This window comes from Vombatus ursinus, unplaced genomic scaffold, assembly GCF_900497805.2.
Source record: "Vombatus ursinus unplaced genomic scaffold, bare-nosed wombat genome assembly UNPS02014791.1, whole genome shotgun sequence".
Classification (NCBI taxonomy): domain Eukaryota; kingdom Metazoa; phylum Chordata; class Mammalia; order Diprotodontia; family Vombatidae; genus Vombatus; species Vombatus ursinus.
Window position 1 is genome coordinate 294892 of NW_020954569.1, and position 27324 is coordinate 322215.

At 39.0% G+C, this 27324-nt stretch overlaps 1 protein-coding gene across 6 annotated transcripts in view; it reads right to left on the reverse strand.

Annotated features, from left to right (window-relative positions):
- The window catches only part of LOC114048038 (serpin B11-like), a 42115-nt gene extending 14791 nt beyond the window's left edge, over positions 1 to 27324 (reverse strand). The window contains exons 1-6 of one of the 6 annotated variants that reach the window (XM_027869036.1): positions 27273 to 27324; positions 26113 to 26257; positions 5993 to 6177; positions 4761 to 4820; positions 3508 to 3636; positions 1414 to 1531 (exon numbers count right to left, since the gene is read on the reverse strand). In XM_027869036.1, coding sequence (XP_027724837.1) covers positions 1414 to 1531; positions 3508 to 3636; positions 4761 to 4820; positions 5993 to 6160 — 475 coding nt within the window. In that variant the 5' untranslated portion in view covers positions 6161 to 6177; positions 26113 to 26257; positions 27273 to 27324. The other 5 variants (XM_027869037.1, XM_027869035.1, XM_027869039.1 and 2 more) reach the window with 5 other exon arrangements.

A 27324-nucleotide genomic window follows, 5' to 3' on the forward strand; every position in this document is an offset into this window, starting at 1 on the left:
GTGTGTGTGTGTGTGTGTGTGTGTGTGTGTGTGTGTGTGTGTGTGTGTGGCCTAATAGTCAGAGTACTAGACTTGGAATCAGGAAGACCTAGACTCAAATCATGCCCTGACACCTTACTCAATTTGTAACCCTGGGCAAGTCATTGAACCATCTAGGTCCTTCAAACTACTTCTTAGGATTTATCTACTAAATCATAGAGAAATCCCACCATGTATTAGTCAAGTGAGTTCTCATACCTAAAGTTCCCTGCACTTACAAAATCACAGATCCTTCCTGAGTTTACATAGAGTACTATGGCTAGGGAAGTACAGTCATGTTCCAAGACACTGAGCTGTATCTTGGTGATAGTGGTGGTACTATTACCATTCCCAAGGTCTTCAGGGGCAGACCTCATTTTCATTTAGGACCTGCTTATATCTGTTGTAATTGATATTAGCAGTAAGCTGTCTGTGTAAACAGTAACAAAGACCATACTCACAGTTAAATGTTATAATCTAACTCATCATACTACAATGAGAGACTTAGATGTTATACAATTTTATATGTAGCTCTAGAAAAATGGCTCATGAAATTATTGGCTTATTGGTTTAGAGTTAAGAGGGAACTTTGAGAACATCTAATAATAACTCTCTCAACTTACAGATGAAGAGACAGAGGTCTTTCAGAGGATGCTACAGGGCCTTTCAGATTTCATAAAACTCCTCTTATAGTCATACATCTGCTCCTGAAACGAGTTAATTATTTTCCCTGTAGATCACCCAGGTCTTAGAGCTTTATGTGCTCAGTTTAAAAAGAGAAAATTTAATATCTTTAAGAACATAGAACATTAGAACTGGACAACATCATCTAACTCCTTCAATTTACAGGTAGGGAAACCGAGGCCCATACAGGTTAGGTGACTTGCTCAAGATCACAGAGTTAGCAGAGTTAGGATTAGAATCTATATCAAATTCTAAATTGCAAGACCAGTACTCCAGGATTTTGTGAAGTGGATTCTTGTTCGGGTATAAATAGGACCAGGTGGCCTATGAGGTACCCTGCAAATCTGAAACGTAGGAATTCTATCTCTTGACTCCTACTTCAGTGACCTTTCTTCTATGGCATTCTAGAAACTTCAGAAAAGCTAGCATTTCAAATAAATCATAGAAGTCACAGACAGAGATATCTGTATCCTGCAACTCTTTCTTCCATAAAGCAGCCCTTTGTAGTGGCCGTTCGGAAATATCCCTTCAGTATCTAACAGTTGTCTTTGGCCCATATCTTCACTGTTGGGAATTACAAGGGCCTTGACCTCTCTCTGCCGGCCTCTTTCAGCACCTCCTCAGGGAAGGAGACTTGCCCACATTCTTGAGGATATAGAATGTAGACAGAAACTTGGCAAGTACAGCAGTTGGAACATGACTCGAGCTTACCATTGGTCTTACTTTCAACCCAGGCATTAATCGTTTTCCTGGTTTCCTCTGGAGCATGCTGGAAATCTACAGTCTGCAGCTTGGATTGGTAGAACTTTTCTGAACAACTTAAATATTGCTGTAATTTAAAAGACAAATTTACAAAAATCATAAAGATAGAATGAGAATAAAGCCACTAGCGCAGTAAGCCCTTTAAAATAATCAGCATAGCTCATAGTAAACCAGTATTTTAAGTGTAACATGTGTGTCCCTTGAGGAAAGATGGGGGTGAGGTGGGGGAAGAGATTCTAGAAATATCTACTCTTGCCTCCTTATGAACCACATCCAGACACACCCATGTGGACACACGTGGGCAAAACACAGAACAGTACATCCATAGACTCCCCTACATTGGGCTCATGAGATACTTTCCTACACCGGTGGGGTAGGTATCATAAGTATAATTAACCCCATTTTGCAGATGGGAGACTCTGGCCCAAGGAGGCTGAGTGATTTGCCTGAATATACATGGTTAATTGGAGGCCCCAGTGCCAGGATCTCCCCAAGTCCTGGGCCAGTTCACTTTCCACAAAACTATGCTGTCTCCTTGTTGTAAAGAGTCAGTCACAATTTGCAGAGGGTTAAAGCAGATGATTTCTAAAGTCATACAGAGCAGAATCCTCTGGGTAGGCAAGCTTCGGGGACAGACTAAGGGGCCGCTAGATGGTGTAATAGATAGAGTGCCAGGCCTGGAGTCAGAAAGACCCAAGTTCAAATCTGGTCCCCAGAAAACTATTAGCTGTGTGACCCTGGGCAAATCACTTAACCCTGTTTGTGTCAGTTTATTTCTATCTGTAAAATGAACTGGAGAAGGAAATGGCAAACCACTCTAGTATCTTTGCCAAGAAAACCCTAAATAAGTCACAAAGAGTAGGACATAACTGAAAAAAACAACAAATAAGGGGAGTCCCTTGTCTCTTACATGTACCGCGATGTACACATAAATGGATTATACTGGATGATCCAGGGACTTCAAAAACAGTGACAAGAAGGTTTGTGGAGGTAACAACTTGCTGTTGGGGTTTGTCTTATGTCCAGTCACGTTGTTTTGCACTCAAAAGCAGGATGGCAGGAGCCAAGTTGTATAGCCAGCATATAGTAAAAACACAGCATTTACCCAATCTCTCTCAACATCAGTTTACTCATCTGTAAAATGGGGAAAATAATAGCACCTACTTCATCAAGTTGTTGTAAGGATCAAAGGAGATCATATATGTAAAACTCTTTTCAGGTTTTGAAGTGCTAACATAAATATTAGCTATTGTTCTTGCTGTTATGTTCTGTACAAGAAGGAAATAGTTCCCTTCCAACTCAAAATTCTACATCTTTGACCTTTGCTAGCTTCCTATATGGCATTTGTTGCAAACCAGAGGAGCAACATGCCCAAGAACATGTATGGACAGTCGTTCAGGACTAACATCTCCTGGCCCCTGGTCCAGCGCTCTTTTCACCAACCTACAATGTTCTCTGCTCTAGAGGAAACTACATTTGAAGATAGAGAAATGGGAAAACAGATTATTATCCTTCTTTATTTTGTTTGGGGGAGCCAGATTGATTTCATGCTTTCTAGTTCTTCTTTCACTTATTAGTCAACATTTTTGGGGGGGGGGTGAGGATTTCATCAGCATAGGAGCTCTCAGTGAGGAAATCCCCTTTACAAATACAGATAGGCAACTGTTCCGCAATTTATACTCTTAGTTGCCCGTGGTGTTGAGGGAATAAGTGACTTGCCCAGGGTCTCACACAGTCAGTATATGTCATAGGCAGGAGCTGAACCCATGTCTTCTTGACCCTATGGTCAGTCTTCTAGACCCAATGCAAATTTGCCTTTCAACTAGTCAACCTAAGGGGAATAACATATATAGTCTTTCCAGAAGTTAATTTTTCAGGTGATTTTTAATGCAGATCCAACTTTAAATTGGGAGTAACTTTTAAACATTGTTCTGTAATTTAGTCAACACAAATCAATGATGATAAAAATGCTCAGTGGCTCCAGATATCTTGGTAGGAGATTCCATTGTTTGCCATGAATACAACCATTCCTTATGTACTTACTGGATGGAATTCAATGTTCTTTGTCCCATAGAGTTTGTTGGCGATACTGAGTGTGTAATTACTATCCGACTGGCTGATCCGGGAGAATAGTGCTGGAAACTCTGAATGTATCCCTCCAGTTATGCCACACTGAAATATCATTAAACAAAGAATGGTGTGTTATTTGACCCTTGGCTGCTGGAAAGTGCTTAGCAAGATGGAAACAAAGGTATAACCACACTGACTTACTTCAAATACTCAGGATATTGAAGGTTATAGAAAAAGAGATTCTATTTAAAAACAAAAACAAGTCTTGCCCAGGCTGAGGAACTTGGAGAACTAAGAATTATAATTCAGGTTTTTATGTCTTTGTTCCTGGTCAATCATTTCACACTTCACTTTCCTGTTGCAATTTCCTCATTTTTCTCAGCTTCCTTGACAACCAATGCTAGGTTTGTGTCGATTTAATCAAACATTATAAATTCCAAGTTGAACTGGACTTTAAAAAAAAAGAACATATATCTCTTGTCTGCCTTCCATGTCACAATTGATAAGCCTGTATTATAGTTTCTGGGAAGCTCTCAAGGCTAATCGTGATACTTACACCCTTCTTATACCCTTGATCCCATCCCGTCTCTTGCCTCCAGGAAGTTACTTCACTGATCGTTCACATTTTCTCATTTATCTTCAATATCTTATCTGCTGACTCCCCTTCACTGCCTACAAACATGTCTAGATTCCTCCCCAACTGAAGCTTCCCCAGACACTATCAGGAACACCTGGAAGTCTCCAGCCAGAGTTGGTGCCAAGTAAGATTGCCCTCCCTGTTGCAGGCCACATCATATCTTCCTGAAATTCCGCCTTCCCCTTTTCTCCTCTTGTATGAACATTGACCTTTAGGGCCACTCTTCCTTTCCCAGTGGTAGTGGGCCTCAGGCAGATCCACACACACACACACACACACACACACACACAAGTCCTAAGGACTCCTGGTCCTTGACATCTGCCCTGAGGATGAACCCTTAGGACCACAGGCCTTTTCATCTGACCTATGCCTGGACTCTCCTATAAGTGTTATCTTCATGAGTTCAAATCCAACTTCAGACATTTACTAGCTGTGTGACCCTGGGCAAGTCACTTAAACCTGTTTGCTCATCTGTCAAATAAGCTAGAGAAGGAAATGACAAACCATGCTAGTATCTTTACCAAGAAAACCCTAAATGGGGTCACAAAGAGTCAGGCACAACTAAAACCATTGAACAACAATTTCATACCTTAGAAGATTTCCCAAGCTCTGGATTTGATGATCCTTTCATATAACCAAAGTGTAACACCTAAGATGAGAGAGATCAACTTCAGAGGAAATAAAGGAAGGATACATAGAGGTCATCCATTATAAACAACTCTGCCATGTTGATATATTAATATTTTAGATAGCAGTAGCTATTATGCCAGGCATATCCACAATTACATAGGGTAGTATATGGTGTCTTTTATCACAACACCCTGGTTTCAAGTAAGGAATAATCCAAAAGTACATTATAGAGAGGGGAAGGATAAAGAACAAAGAAGTATGGACATAACTAAAGTGGTTAAGAGCCTTGAAATGTATTAAAGGTCTATCAGATGTATTTTCTGTCCAGCATCTAGTTCACTGGATTAGGCAAGGATGACAGAAAAGGGTATTCATCGTGAAATCGAGACCAACTGCTACACATCTATTACTGACAGGTAGATGGGAGACCGTTTTTACAAAAGTTAACGGTAGATACTGTTTCATTTTTGTCTCATATTCCCAAAGCTCAGCACAGTGTCTGGCATATAATATTAGTAAATCAGTGCTTGCTGATTCATTGATTCTCTCTCTACTGGTGCTGCTGATTAATGCAGTGATTTGGTGAAGGAAGTGAGATGTTTCTGTAAAAATATATATTTACATATAGGTAGATATAAATATTATATATACACACATGTATATAATCATAATATAGTTGCCTCAGTCAGGAATAATGCCCAACTTATCGGCAACCCTTATTACAAAGACATTTTTAAAGAGTAGAAGTTTACTGATAGCAACTACTCCCCATATCCCCATCTCATCTCTACCCCACACCCAGACATACAGCTTTGAGCATCACACAAAGAAGGATTAGTTCCAGTGATTAAAAAAAATACCTAGAAAATTCCAACAGAGAACCCCAAGAACTCTCTGTTATTATGTGATATTGCCCCTAGGGAAAGCAATAGAGACTAACTAACTTCTAGACTGAAGTTAGACAGACACCTCCAGCTCAAAAGCTAACCCAGCCCTTTTTGATAGTAGCTATGAGAGTGGGACACTCCAATGTCCTCCTACAGTACAGTTCTATTAAGTATATTGCCTTTAAAGCTACCTCTTCTTGTTTAAGAGGCATGAATTGTGAAATGTGATGAGTTTGACGGGCTTAACTCAGGAAGAAATTTCCTGAAGGCCCATAGGTAAACACTTATCCCAAACCATACATACCTGTCCCATTTGTGCTGCACTGTTGCCTCGGGCACCCAGCAAAAGCATACTCAGGGCATAGAACAAACTCATAGGGGAAAAGAAGACATTGTCCTCAACATTGTGCCTGCTCAGTTCTTTAAAAACATCCAAGCAGAATTCAACATTAGCTGTACTGAGAAAGTCCATTTTAAACCCAGAATTGTCTATGAAGAAAAGAAAAAACAACTTTAGGATGTCATTTGGTAACCTAGACTTTCATCAGAGGTTTAGTATTCCAGGTTTAATGGTCCTATGTTGAACATTTCATTACAAATGGCAAACAACCCACCACTGACCTTGCTATTTTAGGTCCTGAGACTAGATGATTCAAAATCCTCTTGTATCAATCAGTCAATCATCCAACTGAAAAAGGACTTATTAAGCACCTACTATGTAGTAAGTATGGTGCTAGGTTCTGGAGATACTAAGGTAAAAGTAAAACAGTTCCTACTTTCAAGTTGTTTATATTCAAATGGAGAGAACTATACATACATATATATGTATGTATGTAATGGTCCTCGTCCTCCTCCTTCTTTACTTACTCTTACTCCCTCCCTCTCTCTCTCTCTCTCTCATCTTACTCTAGAGGTATACTGGGGCCAACTTGTATCAACTGATGAGAATCAATTGTCAAATTTTCAGTGTAAGTATTTACACCTCAGAAATTCGCACTCTACAAATTTATTGTGTTGATTGTTTAGACTTAATAAAATGATGGAGAAAATTATAATAATGCACATTAAATTTAAAAGTATGTCATGCATACATTTTTCCCTGGAGAGCTGGTTAAACATTTACCAGCACACAAAATGGCTCACTTTCTCAATTTTCATTAACACATATTGGATCCAAAAGGGGAGCTGCTATTGCTCTCATAGTTCTAGAGGTAACTCTATGGGTGGCTTCTTACACTACTATAGCTACATTACTAAGACCCTACCAATACATTTTCCATTAACAAATCAGCCAGATGACTCAATTAACTCCTAAAAAAAACTCAAAAGGCAAAATAAGAACAATATTTATAATATGTCCGCCCATAAACATGGGGCTTACTCTCTCCCCAGTATACACCACATCTGCAAGAAAAGTGAACATAAATTTAAAATACCATGTTAATGAGGCATATGTTTAGGGAATATATGTGACCAAGAAAACTCATTATATCATTGTCTCATTGTCCTTTCTCTTTCTTGGGGTTTGTTCTTAAATAGTTTGCTAACGGACATCGAACCTATGTCAGAAAAATGGCTCTGCTCCAAAGCTGTGCCTCTCCATTGTTGAGTTGGGTCACTCCTCTCCTAAACTGAGGTTATTCCTGGACAGTGTAGAGCTGCATTCTTGCAGAGTACAAAGGCAATGACTCTTAGCTGAGAACTTGGAGAAGCTTCTCTAATTTTATTTCTTTGGCCTTGCTCTAAGAGTTTTTTACTCCCCAAGTAGCAGCAAAATTTAACCTCTCTTTCCCTCCACAAGCTTTGAAGTTTCTTTTGAGTAGCTGTCATAGTTGAGGGTTAGCTCCCCTCAGCGAGAGATTTTACTCTAACTTATGGTCATCTACCATTACATCGACCAGATATTCATCTCTGTCATTTAGAACACACCCAGCCAATGGATATTTGGGGGAAAGACAGTTTTGAGGTTCAAGGTTCCCCAGTTTTTAAATAAAATTTTATTGTCATGTTTTTTTATATCACCTAAATTTCCTCCTCTTCTAGACCCTTCTTTTCTTCCAAACAGCCATCCCTTATAACAAAGAGTATTTTTTTAAAAAACAAAGAGGAAAAAAAATCAGCAAAATCAATAATATGTCAAAAAGAAAAACCAAACAACAACTTGTAATGCTGCTTCTCTACCCTGCCTCCAAACTCTGCACAGGAATCAGGGGAAGTATGTTATCATATCTCTTCTTGGGACCACGTTTGTTCTTTGTAATATTGCAACATTCATTTTTAATTGTTGTATGATTACTGTTCTTATCGTTTGCATTATTATAATCATTGTATATGTTGTTTTATTGACTCTAAGTAATTTTGCATCAGTTTGTGTAAGTTGTTACGTTCTTTTTTATCATATTCATTTTTTCTTATAGCACAATAATATCCATTACATTCACACTCACAATTTCTATAGACATTCCCTAATCACCGAACACCTACTTTGTTTCCAGTTAGTTGTTGCCACAATAGTGTTGTTACAAATACTCTGACATATATAGGCTTTCTTTTGGGGGCACATGTCTATTAATAGAATCTCCAAAGCAAAGGGTATGGCTATTTTGGCCACTTTTTTTGTATAATTCCAAATTTCTTTCCAGAATGGTTGCATTAATTCCCCACCAACGTGTCATTGGTGTGCCTGTTCTTCCACAATCCCTGCAAAATCATCTTTTGTCATCTCTGTCAATTTCCTGGGTCTTAGGTAAAGGCTCAAAGTTGCATTGTTTTGAATTACATTTCTCTGATTATTAGTTATTTGAAGCATTCTTCCATGTAGTTGTTATAACTAGTCATTTTTCTTGCTTGCTCATGTCCTTTGAACAGTTCCCTTCTTCCCCTGTTTTTAACTCTCAAATTCTCCTGTTAGTCTTATATGAATGAGCAACTGGGAAACAAGACACGGAGGCCATCTTGGGCGTAGGTAAAAGTGCATTGTCTCTTCAGGCTGATTTCTTAGTGTATTGCACATTCATCTCACATTTGTCTTTATAATCAGCAAAACTGCCAGATCTGAAAGGGTGTGTGTGTGTGTGTGTGTGTGTGTGTGTGTGTGTGTGTGTATACACAAAACACAAACAAAGCAGATATAAAATAACGTTAAGAGGAAAGCACTAATAGCTGAAAGAACCAGGAAAAACCTTAACCAAAAGATAGTATTTGAACCAAAGCTTGAAGGAAACCAGATTCCAAGAGGGAACTGCAGTGTTCTCAAGTTATAGACAGAGGAGAAGGAGTGTCATGTAGGAGGAACAGAAAGAAAGCCAATTTGGCTAGCCCATAGGGTAGGTACATGGATGGGAATAATCCCTTAGAGACATCTTGCTATTCTTTTTGTTCTGTTTTTTCTTTGTTTTAACTTCAAGGCCCTGTATTATATTGGTATGCTCTCCACCAATATGGCCCCTACCATTACTTAATATATAGCCTTCATGAATTCATGTGCCCCCCCAAAAAATTATTATTTGCTAGTCATATTTCTGATAATGAGTCTCTCCAAAATTACCTAATCTGGTTTTCAGTAGACAGACAATATGCCATGGAGCCCACACTTGAATCTTTTCTCCCTTGATAGAATTTGCCAGCACATGCATACTACTCACATAACTAGAGACACCTTGACCCCACTGGGAGAATCCAGCACTGGAGTAAGCCTTTGAAGGCTCATTTTAAACTCCTACAATCTTGGAAGGAAAGTTCAGGGGTGAAAATTGTTACTTCCTACTCTTCCTGTTTAAGTTAAGAGATATTCTCTATCAAGAAGCTGGCTATTAATTATTGTGTCACTACTAAGCTGCCACAGGGCACAGCTATTCTTTTGGCCACTATTTGTATCTTTCCCAATAGTTGGATACAAACAAAGCATTCCCAATTAAAATTAAGACAAAGATGAAATTTGTCTTTGTTTCTCCAAGCTACAGTTTTCTCCCTACTCCTACAGGTGAAGATAAGCCAGGCTGAGTAGGAAATGATCACAGCACACTTTACAAAGGGCTATGAGGTATACAATTATAATAATAATTATTAATAATAGTTATCATTTGAATAGCCCTTAAGGTTTGCAAAGAACTTCACATATATTATCTCAAATGGTCTCACCATAGCCCTATGAGGGGGAGCAAATGCAAGTAATAACTATTACTATTTAATAAAATAAAAATAATGAATACTATTAAGAGATGGAAAACTGAGTCTGAGAGAGGTTAAATGATCACACAGCTTAGTGTCTGAGAAACGTTTCCAACTCAAGTCTGATTCCAATTCTATAAATTATAACAAAGTGATACCACTCGTTGCATGTCTAATAAGCAGCTGAAGATGTAGAACTGTAGGTCAACAGAGATGTGAGGGTTAGATAAGTAGATTTGAGAAACTTTAGCCTAGAGATAATAATTAAATTCAAGGGAGTTGATGAGGTGACCAGGTGAAATAGAAGAGAAAAGGGCCCATGAAAGAGTCCTGTGGGACACCTATGATAAGAGGGCATGATCCAGATGAGCGTCCAACAATGGGAACTGAGAAAGAGCAGTCAGACAAGTAGGAGGAGAATCAGGAGAGACTAGTGTCCAGAAAACCTAGAGAGAAGAAAATATCAAGGAATGGAGGGTGATCAACAGTCTCAAAGATGACAGAGAGGTCAAGAAGGATGAGGAGTAAGAAAAGGACACTGAATTTGGCAATTAAGAGGTCACTGATAATTTTGGAGAGAGCAGTTTCAGTTGAATGATGAGGTAGGAAAGGGAGTGGAGACACCTATTGTAAATGGTCTTCTCAAGGAGTTTAACCACAAAAGGTAGGAGAGATGTGGGATGATAATGAGGATGGATTAATGAGGGTTTGGAAGGAAGGCGGAAGACATGAGATTATTTTTTATGTAGTAAGGAAGTAGCCACAAAATCCAGGGGTCTTTCATTATATGAGGTGGCCTCATACCAGTAAGAAAGTGACTTTTCAGCTCTAAGTCCTGCTGATCAGGTCATTATTTGGGGATAGCATGGTGGAAAGGAAAAGGGGACAAAAAGGAGAATCCCAGAGGATCATATGAAGTGTGTGTGTGTGTGTGTGTGTGTGTGTGTGTGTGTGTGTAGCTGCTGCTGAGACAGAAAAAAAAAGGTATTTTGTTTAGCTTTGTTTTGTTTTCATAAGATTTGTTTCAATGGGAGATGAGGAGCCCTTTCAAAAAAAAAAAGTCATCAACAAGGATGATGTTGAACCTGGAGATGAAAATAAGAATTGAGATAGTGATAGAGAATGTGTATGATAACTGTCCTCAAATAATTGAGAAGTTGTCACGTGGAAAAAGAAATGACAGAATTATTCTTCTCAAGAAGACAAAACCAGAATGAGTGGGTAGCTATTCCCAGAAGAAAGAGTCTGGCTCAATATGAAAAAACATCTTACAATTAGAGGTACCCTTTAATTGGCTATGGGGTACCTCAAAATGGAATGGACTAAGTCAGGGGTAAGTAAATCTCCTGTTACTGAAAGTATTCAAGCTAGAAAACCATTTGAAAGGAATGGGATTCATGGTTTATCTTGGGGTTGGACTAGGTGACCTCTGGAATGAATATTGGCTCTGGAGTCAAAGTACCTGGTTTCAAATCCTACCGTAACACTAATTACATATATGACCTTGGGCAAGTCACTTCACTGCCTTGAGCCTGTTTTCTCATCTGTACAATGAAGATGTTGCTCCAGATCAGTGGTTGTCAAAGTGTGGTCTGAGAACCAGTGGGGTTGGGGTCCCTGAGACCATTTCAGAATATCCAAAATGTCAAAATCATTTTCATATTAATACTAAGATGTTGTTTGCCTATTAAACTACTCCTCCCTTTTCCAATTATATATTTGTACATGGCCAGATTTTCTTCATATATTTCAACCAAAACATCATATAGCAACAGATTAAATACAGTAGCAGATATGAGAATCCACCTGTTTTAAATTAAGCCAGACATTAGATTTGCAAAAATATGTATAATAATGCCACTCTTCTCACTAATTTTGTTGTTTTGGAAAATATAACTATTTTTCATAAAAATATATTATTTAATGTGATAGGTTTTTGTTATTTTTAAATAAATTAACAAATAAATATTTTAGAATTTTATCAGTTTTAACTTCTCATATGGTAAATATTGATAGATCTAACCCACATAAACATACCCTCTTTGGGGCATCCTCAATCACTTTTAAGGATGTACACGGGTCCTGAGACCAAAAAGTTTGAGAACCCCTGCTCCAGATCATCTCCTACGTCTCTTTCAGCTCTAGATATCATAACCCATGATCACTGATAATTCAATGATTCAGCCTTCAAATATTTGAAAGCCTATCATGTGGAAGAGCAATCAGACTCCTGTGGAGAATTAGGATGAATGGGTGACATTTAATTGGTGCTACATAGCAATAAGAAAGTGACTCTTTAGCTCTGGATGCAGTTAATCAGGCCAAGTGGAAGCTGGGAGTTAGGGGCAAGAACTGTTAGGGGAGCCGAGGAAAAGAGGAATAAAATGACTGTTTTCCACTAAGTATAAGGGAGATCTTCCCAACAATTTGAGCTATGAGTTTCTTATCACTGGAAGTGCTCAAGAAGATGGAAGAAAAGACCACATGTAAGGGTGATTATAACAAGACTGCTGTCCTGGTTAAGAGGCTGAATAAGATGATCTCAACTTTAAGTTTCTCTGATTATAAGTCTTAAGGAATGAATTTAAAAAAGAGAAAACTTTTTTTTAAAAAATTGATTCAGATATGTAAAAATAATGCCAGTTGTAATTGTTTGTAGGTACTATTTTAATATTACACATTTATGTCAGATTCATTTTGTAAGTTTGGTTACAGTACTAAATTCTATTCTTTCGAGCTTAGTTTTCCGTTGCTCATATACCATAGATTTCTGCTCCAAATTTGAAAATATTAGAAGAAATATTGCTTAAAATAGGTGGAGTAAGCAATGGAGTAAATTTAATCATTTAAGAAGCCCTGAGAAACTCCCCACTCCCATCCAATACCTCCTTACAATATCTCAAGGTACTTAAAATTCCACCACTAAGAAATTCATTCCTTCAGGTCTTAAATAGTGAGTGTTGAGGTTCTAGGGTTTTTGTTTTGTTTTGTTTTGTTGGAGAGGTTTTTTGGCCCAGGTCTGTGATTTCATCAGTGTAAGGAGATTCCTGGTGTGAAAAAGCCCTCCACTGGTATATAACTTAGAATTTTAAACAATTGAATAAGGTATTAAGAGTTTAAGTTCCTTTCCCAGGGCTACACAGTTGTTCTGTATCAAAATCAGGACTTGAACTCAAGCCTTTCCTACTCCAAGGACAGCCCCCTATCTACTATAGCATGATGTTCTTGAGAGGCACAATTAGATCAGGGATTGACTTGTGAGGAAAAATAGTGGGAGGCCAAAGAGACACCTTGACTGGTTGAGGAGGATGCCAGAGGGAGAGGGAAAGGGGCATAAAAAGGTGCAGTCAATAATACCATTTATTTCATAACCATTACTAGGCCTGGCCCAATGTATCCAGTGAAGGTAATGTTTTCTACACGAGAATTTTAGGTAAACGTGAACAATACCTTCAATGCTTTTCCATCATGCCCAGATTATTCATAGCATCAAAGTCCACATAACTAAATTTAAAGGGAAATGGAAGAGTAAATACTGGCACAGGAACAATAGAAAATGAATCATGTGTTAGAGTGCTGCCGCTGTTGTTTTTAAACTTAGGTTTAAAAACATGTCAGTAATGTAAATTCAATTGTTTGGCCATGTGATATAATGGAAAGAATGCTAGGTTCCAAGAGTCAGTACACCAGACTAAATCGTGACATTGACACTCAGTAGCTGTGTGACCTTGGTCAAGCTCCTTCATAATTTCATCATTTATAAAGTAGGGAGAAGAATAAGATTTGTAAGACCTACATCACTGGACTGCCATGGGGAAAGTGCTTTGTAAACCTTAAGCCACTTATAAATATAAGCTAATATTGTGAGTCATTAAGCTGTTTGGACAGTGGATTATGTTTTAACAGTTTTCTTGGTATGATTTGGTGGAATGTTGCACTGACAGAAATGGAGAGCTATCTGGTCATATTTATAATTTGGGTATTTTCTAATGCAAATATCACTCTGTACATGAAACCTTTTACCACCACTCACAACCAAAGCCTTGACCCACAAAATGACATTGCATTGATTTTGTATATGGTGAGAGGCCATGGGCGTAGTTGAATGTGAGCTGGCCTGGAAGCTAGGAAGACTTGAACTCAAATCTTGCCTATGATTCATCTTAGCTTGTGACTGGGACCAGTCACATACCCTGTCAGTGAGTCAAGCAACTCTCTAAAGCTCTAAATTGCAAAAAAGATGCCAGTCTATGCTGCCAAAAGAAATGTTTGCTTCCAGGAATTTTCTACCCTGATAGTCACATATCTAACTTTTTGTATTTGTATCCCCATTCTTGACATAGAAGACAATCAATGTTTTTTATTTGCAGGGTCATTGTGAGGATGAAATGAGGCAACATTTGTAACACACACACACATCCTTTATGATCTCTGGGACATTTGACACTGTCTGACATTGTTGACTCCCCTCTCCTCCTGGATGCTCTCTCCTCTGCATTTTTGTGACATTATTCTCTCCTAGTTTTCCTTCTTCCTGTCGGAACATTCCTTTTCAATTTCCTTTGCTGACTCATCATCTAATATCATGCCCCATAACTGAAGGTAGGCTCCAAGGTTCTGTTCTGAGCCCTCTTCTCTTTTCTCTTTCTTGGTAAACTCATCCACTACAATGGGTTGAATCATCATCCTTATGTAGATGACTCTTAGATCAATATATCTAGCCCCACTCTGTTTCCTGATCTTCTGTTCCACATAACTTCTGGTGGACATTTCAAAATTAGTGTTTAGGAAACACCACAATTTCATGTTGAAAATGGAACTCATTAACTTCCCCACCCACTCACACCCCAAAGAAACCCATCCCTCTACCAGACTTCTCCCTTACTTTTGAAAGCACCACCATCTTCTAGTCTCCCTGATTTTTCGTCCTGGTGTTATCCTTGACTACTCACTCTTTTTAATCCCACATATGGGAGGCAACTAGGTGGTGCAGTGGATAGAGCACTGGTCCTGGAGTCAGGAGGACCTGAGTTCAAATTTGACCTCAGACACTTGATACTGGTTGTGTGACCCTGGGCAAGTCACTTAACCCTGATTGCCTCACACAAAAAAATGCAAAAAAAAAAAAACCAAAACCCCAAAACCCAAGATATCCAATCAGTTGTCAAATCATGCTATTTCTAGCTCAACATCTCTCAATATGACCCTTCTTCTTGACTCTCCTCACCTCTGCATCATAGATTTCCTCTCTTGCTTTAAGAAACAACTCAAGAACTACCTTTCACATGAAATCTTTCCTGATCCTCCCAACTGCTGGTGCCCTAACCAACTACTTTATGCACTTGTATTGATTCAATCTATACTTATATAGGCACATATTGTCTCCCCTAAAAGATGTAAGGTCCTTGAGGACAGGAATTATCTCATTCTTTATATTGGTATTCCCAACATCTAATATAGAATCTGCCATTAGCATAGTGTAGGTGCTTAAGGAATACTTGTTGATTGATAGATTGCTACTTATTGCTGCCCCTGTGGCCTTGAATAACTCACATCACCTCCCTAAGCCTGTTTCCTCATCTGTAAAATGATGGGGTTAGACTAGACGACCCAGAGGTCCCTTCCACCTCCAAATTCATCCTCCAATGACAGAATCATATTTCCCATTGCCCAGCCCATACTTTTGACTTTTTTAAAATTCTGTAGGATTTGCCAGAACTTACATTGTCAAAGTTTTTGAGAAATTAGAGTCATCTTCATGCCAAAATGGGCCATTGAAGCAGGACTATAGTAGTAGGTTAAATAGATTATTTTCAAGATCTAGAATAAATTCTGAGATTCTGCTATGACTACATAATATAACAGAACCAAAAGTGTTTATTGACCTACCTAATTGATTACCCATGGTTAATCAATGGTAGTGTGAGGGCTAGAACCCAATCCCCATGTCTATTGGTTCCTTTTCACTAGATGGCAGTGCCATCCCTAGCATCATACTCTAATGAAAGTTAGGTGGCATAGTAAAGAGAATAGTAGAATGCCGGATTGGGAGTCAGGAAGAACTGACCATTTCACTTCTATTAGACTCAGTTTCCTTATCTATAAATTGAGGGTAATAATAGTTCCTACTTCATAGGGATGTTGTAAAGATCAAGTGAAATAATATAACCAAAATGCTTTCCAAATCTCAAAGTACTAGAATCAATAGCAACCCCATAAAAGCAGTTTTGAAAGACTTAAGAACTTTGATCGATGCAGTGATCAACTATCATTTCAGTGAACCCAAAATGAAGAATGCTGCTCCTGCCCCCTGACAGAGGGTTGATAGACTAAATATACAGAATTGGACACGCATTTTTAGACATGTTGCTTGATTACGCGTACCTGTTGCAAAGGTTTTGTTTTTCTTTTTCTTTTGTGTATAGGGTGGGGACAAAGGTGAGAAGGGGAGAGAATAAAGAATTGTTCACTGAAAAAAAATTTAACTCCAAAAAGTGCTATGTAAATATTAATTATTATTATTAAACTTTATGCAAGGTTCTCCAAATTATTGTAAAACTCCCCTCTGTGTGTCTAAAAGAGACCAGAAATGCAAAGAGAGTGTCAAACTTTCTTCTTGCTAAAAACTCTTTTGGGGAAGGAACATTTCTCCTTTCTACTTATAATATCTTCATATTTACTGTCAGCTGACAAGACAAGTCTTTCACAGAAGTCAAAAGTCAACTAATCTGTCATCAACTACTCTAATGAACATAGATAAAACCTTGTTATCTTAAGCAGGGATCCTCAGTATGTTTTCTTTCTCAAGCTCATAGGGACGTTGAATCATCTTGCACGTCTTCCTTTTTTGGTTTCCTTTAAAGTATGTCTCCATAGCTGGCCGGACCAGTTTGACTGCTGTTCTCTAGCTCTGCCACAACTCTATGGATGGGATTAGAACCAGAGATTTAGAGCCGGAAGGGAACTTGGAGACCATCTGGTCCAATCCCCTGTTAACAGATAAGGAAACTGAGAAAGGAAGCGACCTGCTCAAACTCACACAGATAGCAAGTGGTAGAGTTTGCTTTTGCATCCAGGTTCACTGCCCCCCTCCCCCCACAAACACACTACCTTTGACTGAACTAAATGATCTTTCCAGTTCAAGTGCATGAATATTTTTATTCATTCTCTCATATTCTGTCTCTCTCACTCTCTCTTCCCTACCTTTCTTTTGGCTTTTTCTCTTTATCTCTATGTCTCTCCCTCCTTCTCTCTGTCTCATATATACATATATAAAATATGTATAAATCTATATTACATGAATACATGCATATATACAAACATAAAATGTATACTTATTTCTAGTCACATTAGAAAATCATAAGTCTATTTCCTTTAAAAATCATGATTGATCTGTGTTTCTTTTGAAGTCTTTGATGTATGTCAAATTAGAAAGTTCTGTGGTTTATCCTATTAATTCTGAGGTAAGACAGCATGATATAGCTGAGCATGACTTGCCTTGGAGTCAAGAAAAGTTCTGCCCCTCTAACTACAAAAGGGGGACATTTAGTCCAAGGCAGTGGGGGACTTGGGAAGCAGACTACAGAGTACATAGAAAAGGGAAATGGCAAATTTAATTTGGGGAACACCAAATAATACAATTTGGCTATAACCCAGAATATGTGAAAGGAATTAATAACATAGAGCAGAAAATGTAGACTGAAGCCAGACTGTGTAGCCCTTAAATGCTAAACTAGATTCAAGACCATAGGGAGCCACTGAAAATTTTTGAAGAGTAAGGGAGTAACGATATGGTCAGACCTGTGCTTTCTTTGAAAAGATTCTCTTGATGGCTATGAGAAGAAGGATTTGGAAATGTGGAAAGACTTGAATCAGAAAGACCAGTTAGGATAGAATAGTTCAGAGGAGAGGTGATGAGGGCCTGAGGTAAGGTGGTGACCATATGAATGGAAAGAGGAGATGAATACAAAACAAGGTTGTGGAGATGGGATTAACTGAATTTGGTAAAGTCTTATTGACAAAATGTGAGTAACTATCATTCAGTGGCTGTTCCAAACCATCTCTTCTCTCTTCAAGCCTCCAATTTCACTCTTCCCCACTCTCTTTCAGCAGAAGACTTTGCTTCCTCCTATTTTAATGAGGCAATGGAAGGCAAGTCATGAGCTTCTTCTTTTCCCATATTGTGTATCTCAAAACCCTTCCTCCCATTTTCTCCCCCTTTGCTCAAGCATCTGAATAAGAGATGCCCCTTCACCTTTCAAAGGCCAACTCATCTACTTGTTCCATTAATCTTAGCATCTTTCCATCCTCTCTGGGGATATTTAGCCCCTTCATTGACTCCTCCTTTCTCTCTCCTCTTCAGATATATTTTTATTTGTTGGCTTTTCCCCCACCACCTACAAATATGCCTCAGGTTTTGTTTAAACCTTCACCTTACCTTGCTATCATATCAAGCTATATTGCCCTACACTCACTTCCTTACCATTCACCTCTTGCCTTCTTGCAACTTGGCTTCTGATTCCATCACTCAACTGAAACCCGGCTTATCAAGGATATTGATGATCTCTTGACTGCCGAGTCCTATGGCCTTTTCTCTGTCCTCATCCTCTTTTATCTATCTGTTGCTTTTAATACTCTCAACCAATCTTTCTCCCTAGGTCTTTGCTTTGCCTTTTTTTGTCCCTCAAGCCTAGAAAATCTCTTCCATTCCTCTCCTATGAAACCAAAAGGAATGGATATTTATTATAAGCACCTTCGAATAATGTCCTTTTTTATACTTCTCTCCTACCATTTCTTGCTATCCTCATATGCATATATCTTATTAACTTATAATATTCTTGTGCCCTTTTTGTCTATTTTGTTCTTTAGAAAACTGCTTGCTTATGCCATCTTCTTATTATAGAAAATCTAGAAAGACAATAAGGTATGTGGGCCTCCTTGTGAGCTGGCTTCTCTATTCTTGGGATATAAACCCACTTCCTACCTGGAAAGTCAGCTTTACAAGAATAAGGATAGAGCCTTACCAAGGTTAGTTTTTCAGAGTAAACATACATAGCACAGGGAGGTGTTTTGTTTTGTTTTGTTTTTTTATTTCACCCAAACATGAGCATATCAGAATACAGCCATTGGTCCCAAGGCTCTGTTTTCATAGCGTAATGTTTTCATTGTATGATCTAGGATCATATATTTAGGGATGGAAGGAACCTTGGAAGCTATCTAGTCCAACTCCTTCATCTTACAAATGAGGAAACTGAGGCCCAAGAAGTTAAGTGACTTACCCAAGTGTACATAAGTAGTAATCCTCAGAAATTATATGTAATTTGTAATGAGAATGGATTCTCTTCAGTTCTTTTAGCAAGTTTTTTTTTTTTTTGATCTTGCTGCTTACCGTTCTTGTGTCCCTTTGATTTGGAAGCATCCTGAACAAATTGAAGAGATGCGTATTAAATGATAATAGTATGGTGAGATTTTAGAGGATTCCTCCAAAGAGTAGCCGTGAGTATCTTAATATACAGGTGCAACAAGGTCTCCAGAGGATTACTATCTAAGGGACCAATCCTTCACTCTATGTTCAATGACTTAGATGAAGGACAATGACAGATACATAAAGCTAAAAGGGAGAGTTAAGGTATTTAGTGGTAGAGTCAAGATCCAAGGACATCTTGGTAAGCTACAATGATAGGTTTAACCTAATAAGATGAAACTAAATAGTTTTAACTCTAAAGTTACTTAGGCAAAAAAAAATTTCATAAAGATAAAATGAATGAGGTATGACAAGATAACAGTTTCTATGAAAAATATCAGGAGATTTTAGTGGACTGCAAGGTCACCATGAGTCAACAACATGATATAGAAACACTCACTATTAATATGAGCTTAGACTACTGCAAGAGAGGCATGATGATAACTCAAGTGAGTGCAATGATAATCCTGCTGGATAAGTTTCATTTTTCACAGATTTTATATAGCACTTTTATGTTTGCAAAGTACTTTACATACATCATCTCATTTGATCCTTACCTCAACCTTGTAAGGTAGACACTAAAGGTATTATTAGGTAAGGAGAATGAGGCTCAGAAAGCTAAAGTGACTTGGCCAGAACCACAGTTAGAAAAAAGAAGAGGCAAGAGTTGATCCCAGCCTCTCCTGGTCCTAAGTCCAACACTCTTTCTCCAACCTCACACTATCTTTCTATTCAAGCCTAAGCACCACATTTTAGGAATGATGGTGACAAACTGGAGTGTTTCCAAAGGTGGGTGGTCATATATCAAGGGATGTTCATAGCACATGGATTCATTTGAAGAAAAATGAGGCAGAAACGAGTCTTCTCTTACTTGAGAGGTTATGTGAAAGATGGTTTTGATTTCTTCTGTTTGGCCAGAAAAGGGTGGAACTAGCAGCAAGCCCTTGAAGAAGGGTGGGTTTCGGCTCCAACTGAGGAAAAACTTGAAAAGCTCTCCTTAAAATGGAATAGGCCACTTTGAAAGGTAGTAGGGTCCCTCCTCATTAGAAGACTTCAAGCGGAGGCTGGATGACCAGTTATTTTGAATATATTAAAAATGATTCTTAGTTAAATAAGTGTTGAATTATATATACTCTACAGAAAAAGGGCAAGACCAACTCATCTTGGAGTAACCTTGATACTTAGAACTGATATAACAAGCACATTATTATGAAATTACAGACATGATTATAAGGTCAAATGTCTCCAAATTTAAAGCATAGATAAAGCATTTAAGAATGTTAACACAAAAATTACAAAATGTTATAAAATCCTTGACATTCTTTTTCACTATTGCTTAATCCATTCTCCCCTTAAATCTATAAAAATGTAAAGTTGTGCCATGAAGAATCAAAACAGTGTTCACAGCAATTGGATTCTGTTTCCACTCTGTTTTGACCTCTATGACTGGGCTTTGGTCTAATTTTAGACAGGTCTGAAGGATTGTCCAACTCTGAGATTCTGCAGTTCTCTAAGAACTGAACCCATGTTATCCCAAAATTAACATCTAGTAAGTCAAAGTTCAGGCCGTGAGGCAAAGGTGGCTTTTGGACAAGAACCTTTCACTGAGCACTATGGAGATATTAGGAACTTGGCCTGTTACTGGCATTCCTTAGGGCATACAGATTTAGGAGTCTTCAAAGCGGTCTAGAATAGCTTAATTTTGGGATTCAGATGAATTCTCCTCCCCAGCTAATTAAGAGAGAATAATTTTCCTATCATACCATTTCTTTGTTCTCCTACAGATTGGGCTACAATCTGATTGGATGACCTTAGTTCCTGTCTCTGCCTCCCCAGTCTACTATACGTTGGCAAAGACATCTCTGATAGCAGTTCTTTACCGCAGAGGCCCCACCTGACTGAGGGGTTATCTCTAAGAATTTGGGGTGGGAGAAGGTAGAGTAAATAGCCTGTCATCCTAATTAACCCCTCCTCAAAGTCACTAATTAGAGCCCATTCACAGAGATATAGAAGCTGGTAAGGACTTTAAATATGCTGTTTATTCTGTCTTCACAGTTTGATGTTTTCATTGTAAGTTCAAGAATCATAGATTTAGAGACGGAAGAAACCTGGGAGACCATCTATTCCAAGGGTAGAGAACCTGTGGCCTCAAAGCCACACATAGCCCTCTAGGTCCTCAAGTGTGGCCCTTTGACAGAATCCAAACTTCAGATTCAGTCAAAGGGCTGCACTTGAGGACCTAGAGAGCCACGTGTGGCCTCGAAGCCAGAGGTTTCCCACCCTCATCTAGTCCAACTCCCTCATCTTACAGGTAAGGAAACTATGACCCATGATGTTAAATGACTTAACCAAGTTCATACAAGTAGTAAGCCTTGGAAGCAAAATATCTTTTTTAATGGTTAGAGGAACCATTTCTCTGAACACTCTAGAGCAGATCACCTTGGAGATGCAAAGGAGGTTAGGAGGCTTCCACAGAGAGAACTTCTGAGAGCCAAAAACCTTGAAGGGTCACAAGGGAAAATGCGGATGGATAGGCTAAGATACAATGGCTTTCCTGAAGGCTATGGCTAGAGAGGGGAAGGGCCCATTTTACAAAGTTCCACTTGACTGCCCTGAATTTAAACTCACACAACTACTAGCAAAACCTAGTTTCATGCACTAAATCAATAGAAAACCGGTTCAAGTCCTGACTTTGATACTTCCCATCTATACTCCCTGGACTTTAGCAACTTCCAGTATAAAATGAAGGAGTTGGGCTAGACAACCTCTAAGCTCTCCTCTATCTCTAGATTCTATGACCCCATGCTCTATTAAATAATATCTTAGAAATACAACAGGTTTAAGGCATAATTTACACTTTGAATTCATCAAATATCATCATTTAAATTCATTTAATCTTGTTGCCTTGTCTCAAAATGGTTGAAGGCAGAAACTGCCTTCATTTGGTCACCATTTGGTCTGGATGGAGCATAATACATCAGACCATCAATACGTATGGCCTGGAGAGGGTGTGGGGAGGGGTACAGGGTGCCTCTGTTTCTGTCAGTGTCTTACATTTGCTAAGTGTACAGACTAAGTTCATGCTTGAATTTTCCCATTAACTCATCCTCCTGGGAATCTTTAAGCCTCCCTTCTTCAGTGACAGAGCTGAGCCGTTCTCTGGAGCAGTTATCTCTGGGGTATAATCTGTTTGTTTATCGACATGGGTGTTTACATCATTCTTCACTAAAACTTGGTGTTCCAGTGACCTGGAAGCCCAGCAATGAAAGACCGAGGTCACAGAGCCTCGGAGGTAGCCCAAAGTGGGGAGCCCATATTCCAGGAGCTCAGTCTGAAAAGCAGATAAAATTAAATGGAGAATCGGCAATTTTGGAGAAGTTGATGCCCATCATCTTCTCCTAACATGAACTGTTTGTACTAAATCATCTAGGGATTAGAACAATTATTCATTCTAGCTGAAATAATACCTAAGACTTTGATATAATCTAACACAAACCTGGGGGCAGCTTGGTGGCACACTGGTTAGAATACTAGGCCTGAAGTCAGGAAGACTCCTCTTCCTAAGTCCAAATCCAGTCTCGCACACTCACTAGCTGTGTGACCCTGGGCAAGTCGCTCAGGCTCATCTGTCTTAGTTTCTCATCTGTAAAGTGAGCTGGGGAAGGAAATGGCAAACCACTCCAGGATCTTTGCCAAGAACACCCCAAAATGGGGTCACGAAGAGTCGGGCATGACTGAAACAATTCAACAACAACAAAATTACTTATTGGAACCTTTCTCTATCAATATTCTGGGGTTCATTTGCTGGAAAGAGCTTATAAGGTCCTTCAGGTACATAAGAAACTCAAATCCATTTCAACATGTTCCAAATGAAACATGACTCAAACTGAATTCTATTCTCTGATACATAAACTCTAAGCACAGGTCCCATGTTTCTATTTATTTTTCCCTGTAGTATATTTTATTAGTATTCATAAAGTTAACCATTGGATTACAAAATTAATTTTAATTATGTTCCTAACAAAGAGAGGGAGACAGCAGAGAATATGATCTTTTTTTTTTAATCTAAAGCTTTGGTTTGCAATATTTGCATTTTATTTCATTTCAAATATCTTTATGCTTTTGAACATATTATTTGCATTAATTTGTAGGTTCTAACTTGCAGGCTTTCCAATCACTTAAAATTTCAGTGACTAGAAAGATTTAATCTAATGTAACTCACAATAAGTTGATACATACATACACACAGACACACAGACACACACACAGACACACACACACACACACACACACACACACACACACAAACTGTGGGAGAAAGCCTGAATTTATACCCACAAGGTTGTTGACTGTTTGCAATTTGGAGTTTTGTGTATCAGAATTGAAGTCTATATCTTTGCTTCTTCATTCATGACCCATAGGTCTGTCAGTCTTTCTAGCAGTTAACCATGGTTCCTTCCACAATTCCATGAGCAACCACGTTGATCCTTAATCAATGGATTCAGTGACCTTCACTGAAAATTCCCTCTATCTACCAGAAATAATAAGACCTCATATTTTTACAGGATAAATTCTAAATCTTTTATTTTTCTTCCAATTATATCTCAATTCAAAAAAGGAACAAAACAACAAATATGAAAAAGGTATAACAGATGGAATCTCAGGGACAGACATTCAGTGACAGGAAAGGTTCCAAGAAGACTATACAATTGGGAATTAAAAAAAAAAAAACCTAGAGGATGGATTCAAAGACAAAGAAGTAGTCCAAGGTAGTTTCCTTTGTATGGGGATGGTATGTGCCTTTCTAGAGACAGGATAGCTTTCCTAGGGGTGGGGGTAGGGTAGGGGTGAAGAGAAAAAGGGAAGGGGGATCTAGAAGGAATTGAGGTGGGTAAGAAGAAAAATACCAAGGTGTGAGCTGCTCTGGCTTAGGAAATGAGAACTGTCCAATTCAGAAATTAGGAGCGGATTAGGGGGTGGGGTGGGTGTGGCTCCAAGGAAGAAGGGGGTGGTTCTGAGGTAATAAAAATGTTCTTCATATGACTTGAAGGATAAAATGGCATGCAAAGAAAGAAATTTGCCTCAAAGAGGGAAATAAATCCCCAGCATCAGACAACATTCCCATTCTGGAGAAGAATCCTACCTCAGACACTTACTGTATGACCCTGGGCAACTTCTCTTAGCCTCAGTTTCCTCTTTTGTAAAATAGGAATGATTATGGTCCTTACCTCACATGGTTGTTATAAGGATCCAAACAAATAATAGATGTAAAGTGCTTTGTAAACCTTAAAGCACTATATAGATAGTAGTTATTATTATTATTAAATATGCCAATCACTGTGACCTTGGACAAGTCACTTTTCCTTGAAGGGTCTTAGTTTCTTCATCCATAAAATGAAGGACTCGGTAATAATTACTGACTTTTTATTCAGTAATTTAAATGCATCGCCTCATTTGATCCTCCCTACAACACTGTAACATGGGTACCACAAGTATTATTTTCCTTATTTTATAGCTGAGGAAGCCAAGGTCCACAGAGGTCAAGTGATTTGTCCAGTCACACAGCTAGTAAGCATTCGATGTGGGATTTGAAGCCAGGGCTCTTTGGGTTCCGAATTCAACTCTCTTCTCTACTAATCCTGCTGCCTCTCTAGCTGACTGCTAAGGCTTCTTACAGCTTTCATACTTTTGACCCAAGGCCTCTAAGACAGATTTCTACAATGGGATACTCATCCCCAGTCAGTTGCTGGTCCATTTCCCACATCCCTTTCCTCTTACTACACAATACGCCCTTTGCTCAGTCTCAACCTCACCCAACCTGCCTAAAAATCTAGGAACTTGGCAAACGGTTCATTTCCTCACAATAATAAGAGTTTTTGAAATGGGCATCTGCTTCATGCTTCAGATCGTGACTCCAAAAATTGTTCACATCAGAGGCAAATCCTCACAATTTCCTCCTGAAGTAACAAGTACAATTCTCCCTGTTTCAAAAGGGTAGGGAGCTGACACACAGGGAAATTAAAGGAATTGCCCTAAGACATAAATCAAGTCACTTAGAGAACCAGTCTGACAGAGATAATGCCTCTATTTTTCACCCCATCAGCTATGCTACATCTCTTTATGATCTCATGACGCCACACTCATTGGGAAGAGGACTACAACTTAAGGAAGCCTCAGAATTAAACTGAAAGGTTTTCACCTCTCCAACCAAATGGTTTTGATTCATATCAGCTTGTCCTTCCCCCAATGCCCAGTTTCCCCTTCCCACATGCCTCCTCCCTTCTTACACAGACAAACTGCACCTTACTGGCAGTCTTTCAATGTAGAGGAATACAGAGGCCATCTAATCCAACCCCCTCATTTTACAGCTGAGGAAATTGAGGCCCAGAGAGAGCAAGAGACTTACCTGAGGTAGCCTAGGCGGTAAGTATGTTGGAGAACCAGGATCCAAACTTCGGTCCTCTGACTCTAAATCCAGGACCCTTTCCACTCAACCCTTGTACTCAAGAAGTAAGGGTTCTTTTTTACATGACTTCAAAATCACATGAACTGAACAACATTCAGACATATGAACGTAATCACCAAAGTCTGCCCTAAGAGCAATTTCCCCACTATTTAAAAAGCACGCACTCCTATGGTATAAAAATGCAACCTTCCACTGCCTTCATTGGTCCCCCATTCACAGCTGCTGTTAGCAGCAGATCAACAGCTATCATATCAAAACAACTGGGCTTTACTGGATTTTCTTTCCTGATATCTTTTTTTTCTTTTTCTTGCGTTTTTTTATTTACCTTTTTGCTTTTTCCAGGTGAAGCTTACAGCTTGGCCAGTGAGGCTGAGGTTGCATCCATCATGAGGACATATAAATCTTTTGGCTTCTTGCCCCTCCTCCTTAGAGGCTTTCCGTTTGTGTCTTGGTGATTCAGCCTCAGTCACCTGGAGAAGAAGTACAGCACTTATAAGGAAATCCCTTTGAGAGCCAACTTTGGGTTGCTTTCCATCCTGTAAAAACTCTCGCAGAACACAAATTGATTTCCAGAGATGCACCTAATTCTCATTTCCCTTTTCAGTGACAAATGTGGGAAGATTTCTCAGACTCAATTCTGCCCCTGAAGATTTTAAAGAAAGATCTCCTTTTAAAAAAAAAAAAAAGAGAGAGAGATAGCTCTACTTAGAAAAAATGTGGTTCCCCCTTCCAAATGCCAGTGTGTTTGGGTTCTTCTGGGTGGCTCCTGATCAGAGGGGAAAGAAGGGCATCTAGCAGGGCACATCCCACTTTCAGGTTTTCTTGTTCATCCAAAGCTGAGCCATTCATTTTATGCGGTACTTAGGTAATTCCTGAGCACATCTCCTTAAAAGAACAGGAGAGTGAGTCCAAGGAAGGAGCTTAATTTGCAGTTACAGTTTAAAAGCTTGGTGGGGAAAAACTGCAGACGCCCTCACCCCTGGCACACCTTGCACCGAGAGCTGATTCAGGTGGGTGGAGGGAGGGATGTGGCTGCATTGGGGTAAAGAGGAAAGAAAGCAAGGGAAAGCCTTAACTTACAGAATCTAGAAGCAGAGAATGGAGCAACACTCAGCTCACTGGGGCCCAACAGCCCCAGTCTCCAATGAGAACCAGAGTATTACTGGTAGACTGTATTTTTGATACTTAGATTTCAACGAAAAGTCTTTAGGGCTGGCAAGCCATTGGATGGATGATCTGATTAAGAAGTAGACTTTCCCCATCTCCTAGATTACAGAATCAGGAAGAAACATTTTAAGGGCCTCTTATGTGCCAGGCAAAGACTAGCTTAAAATGACAATTGCCACTATCCTGTTGTTGGCCTGAAACAGGCATTCACTCCCACCCACAGAATGAAAAAGAGCCAGATATCTGTCAAGTCTTTCTCTGACCAGACCAGGTGATGTTTCTAATACTGAATCAACCACACCTGCTGCCTCCACTCACCTGGAAACCTGATATCCATTCATTAAAACAGCTCAGCCTCCTCTTTGATGAC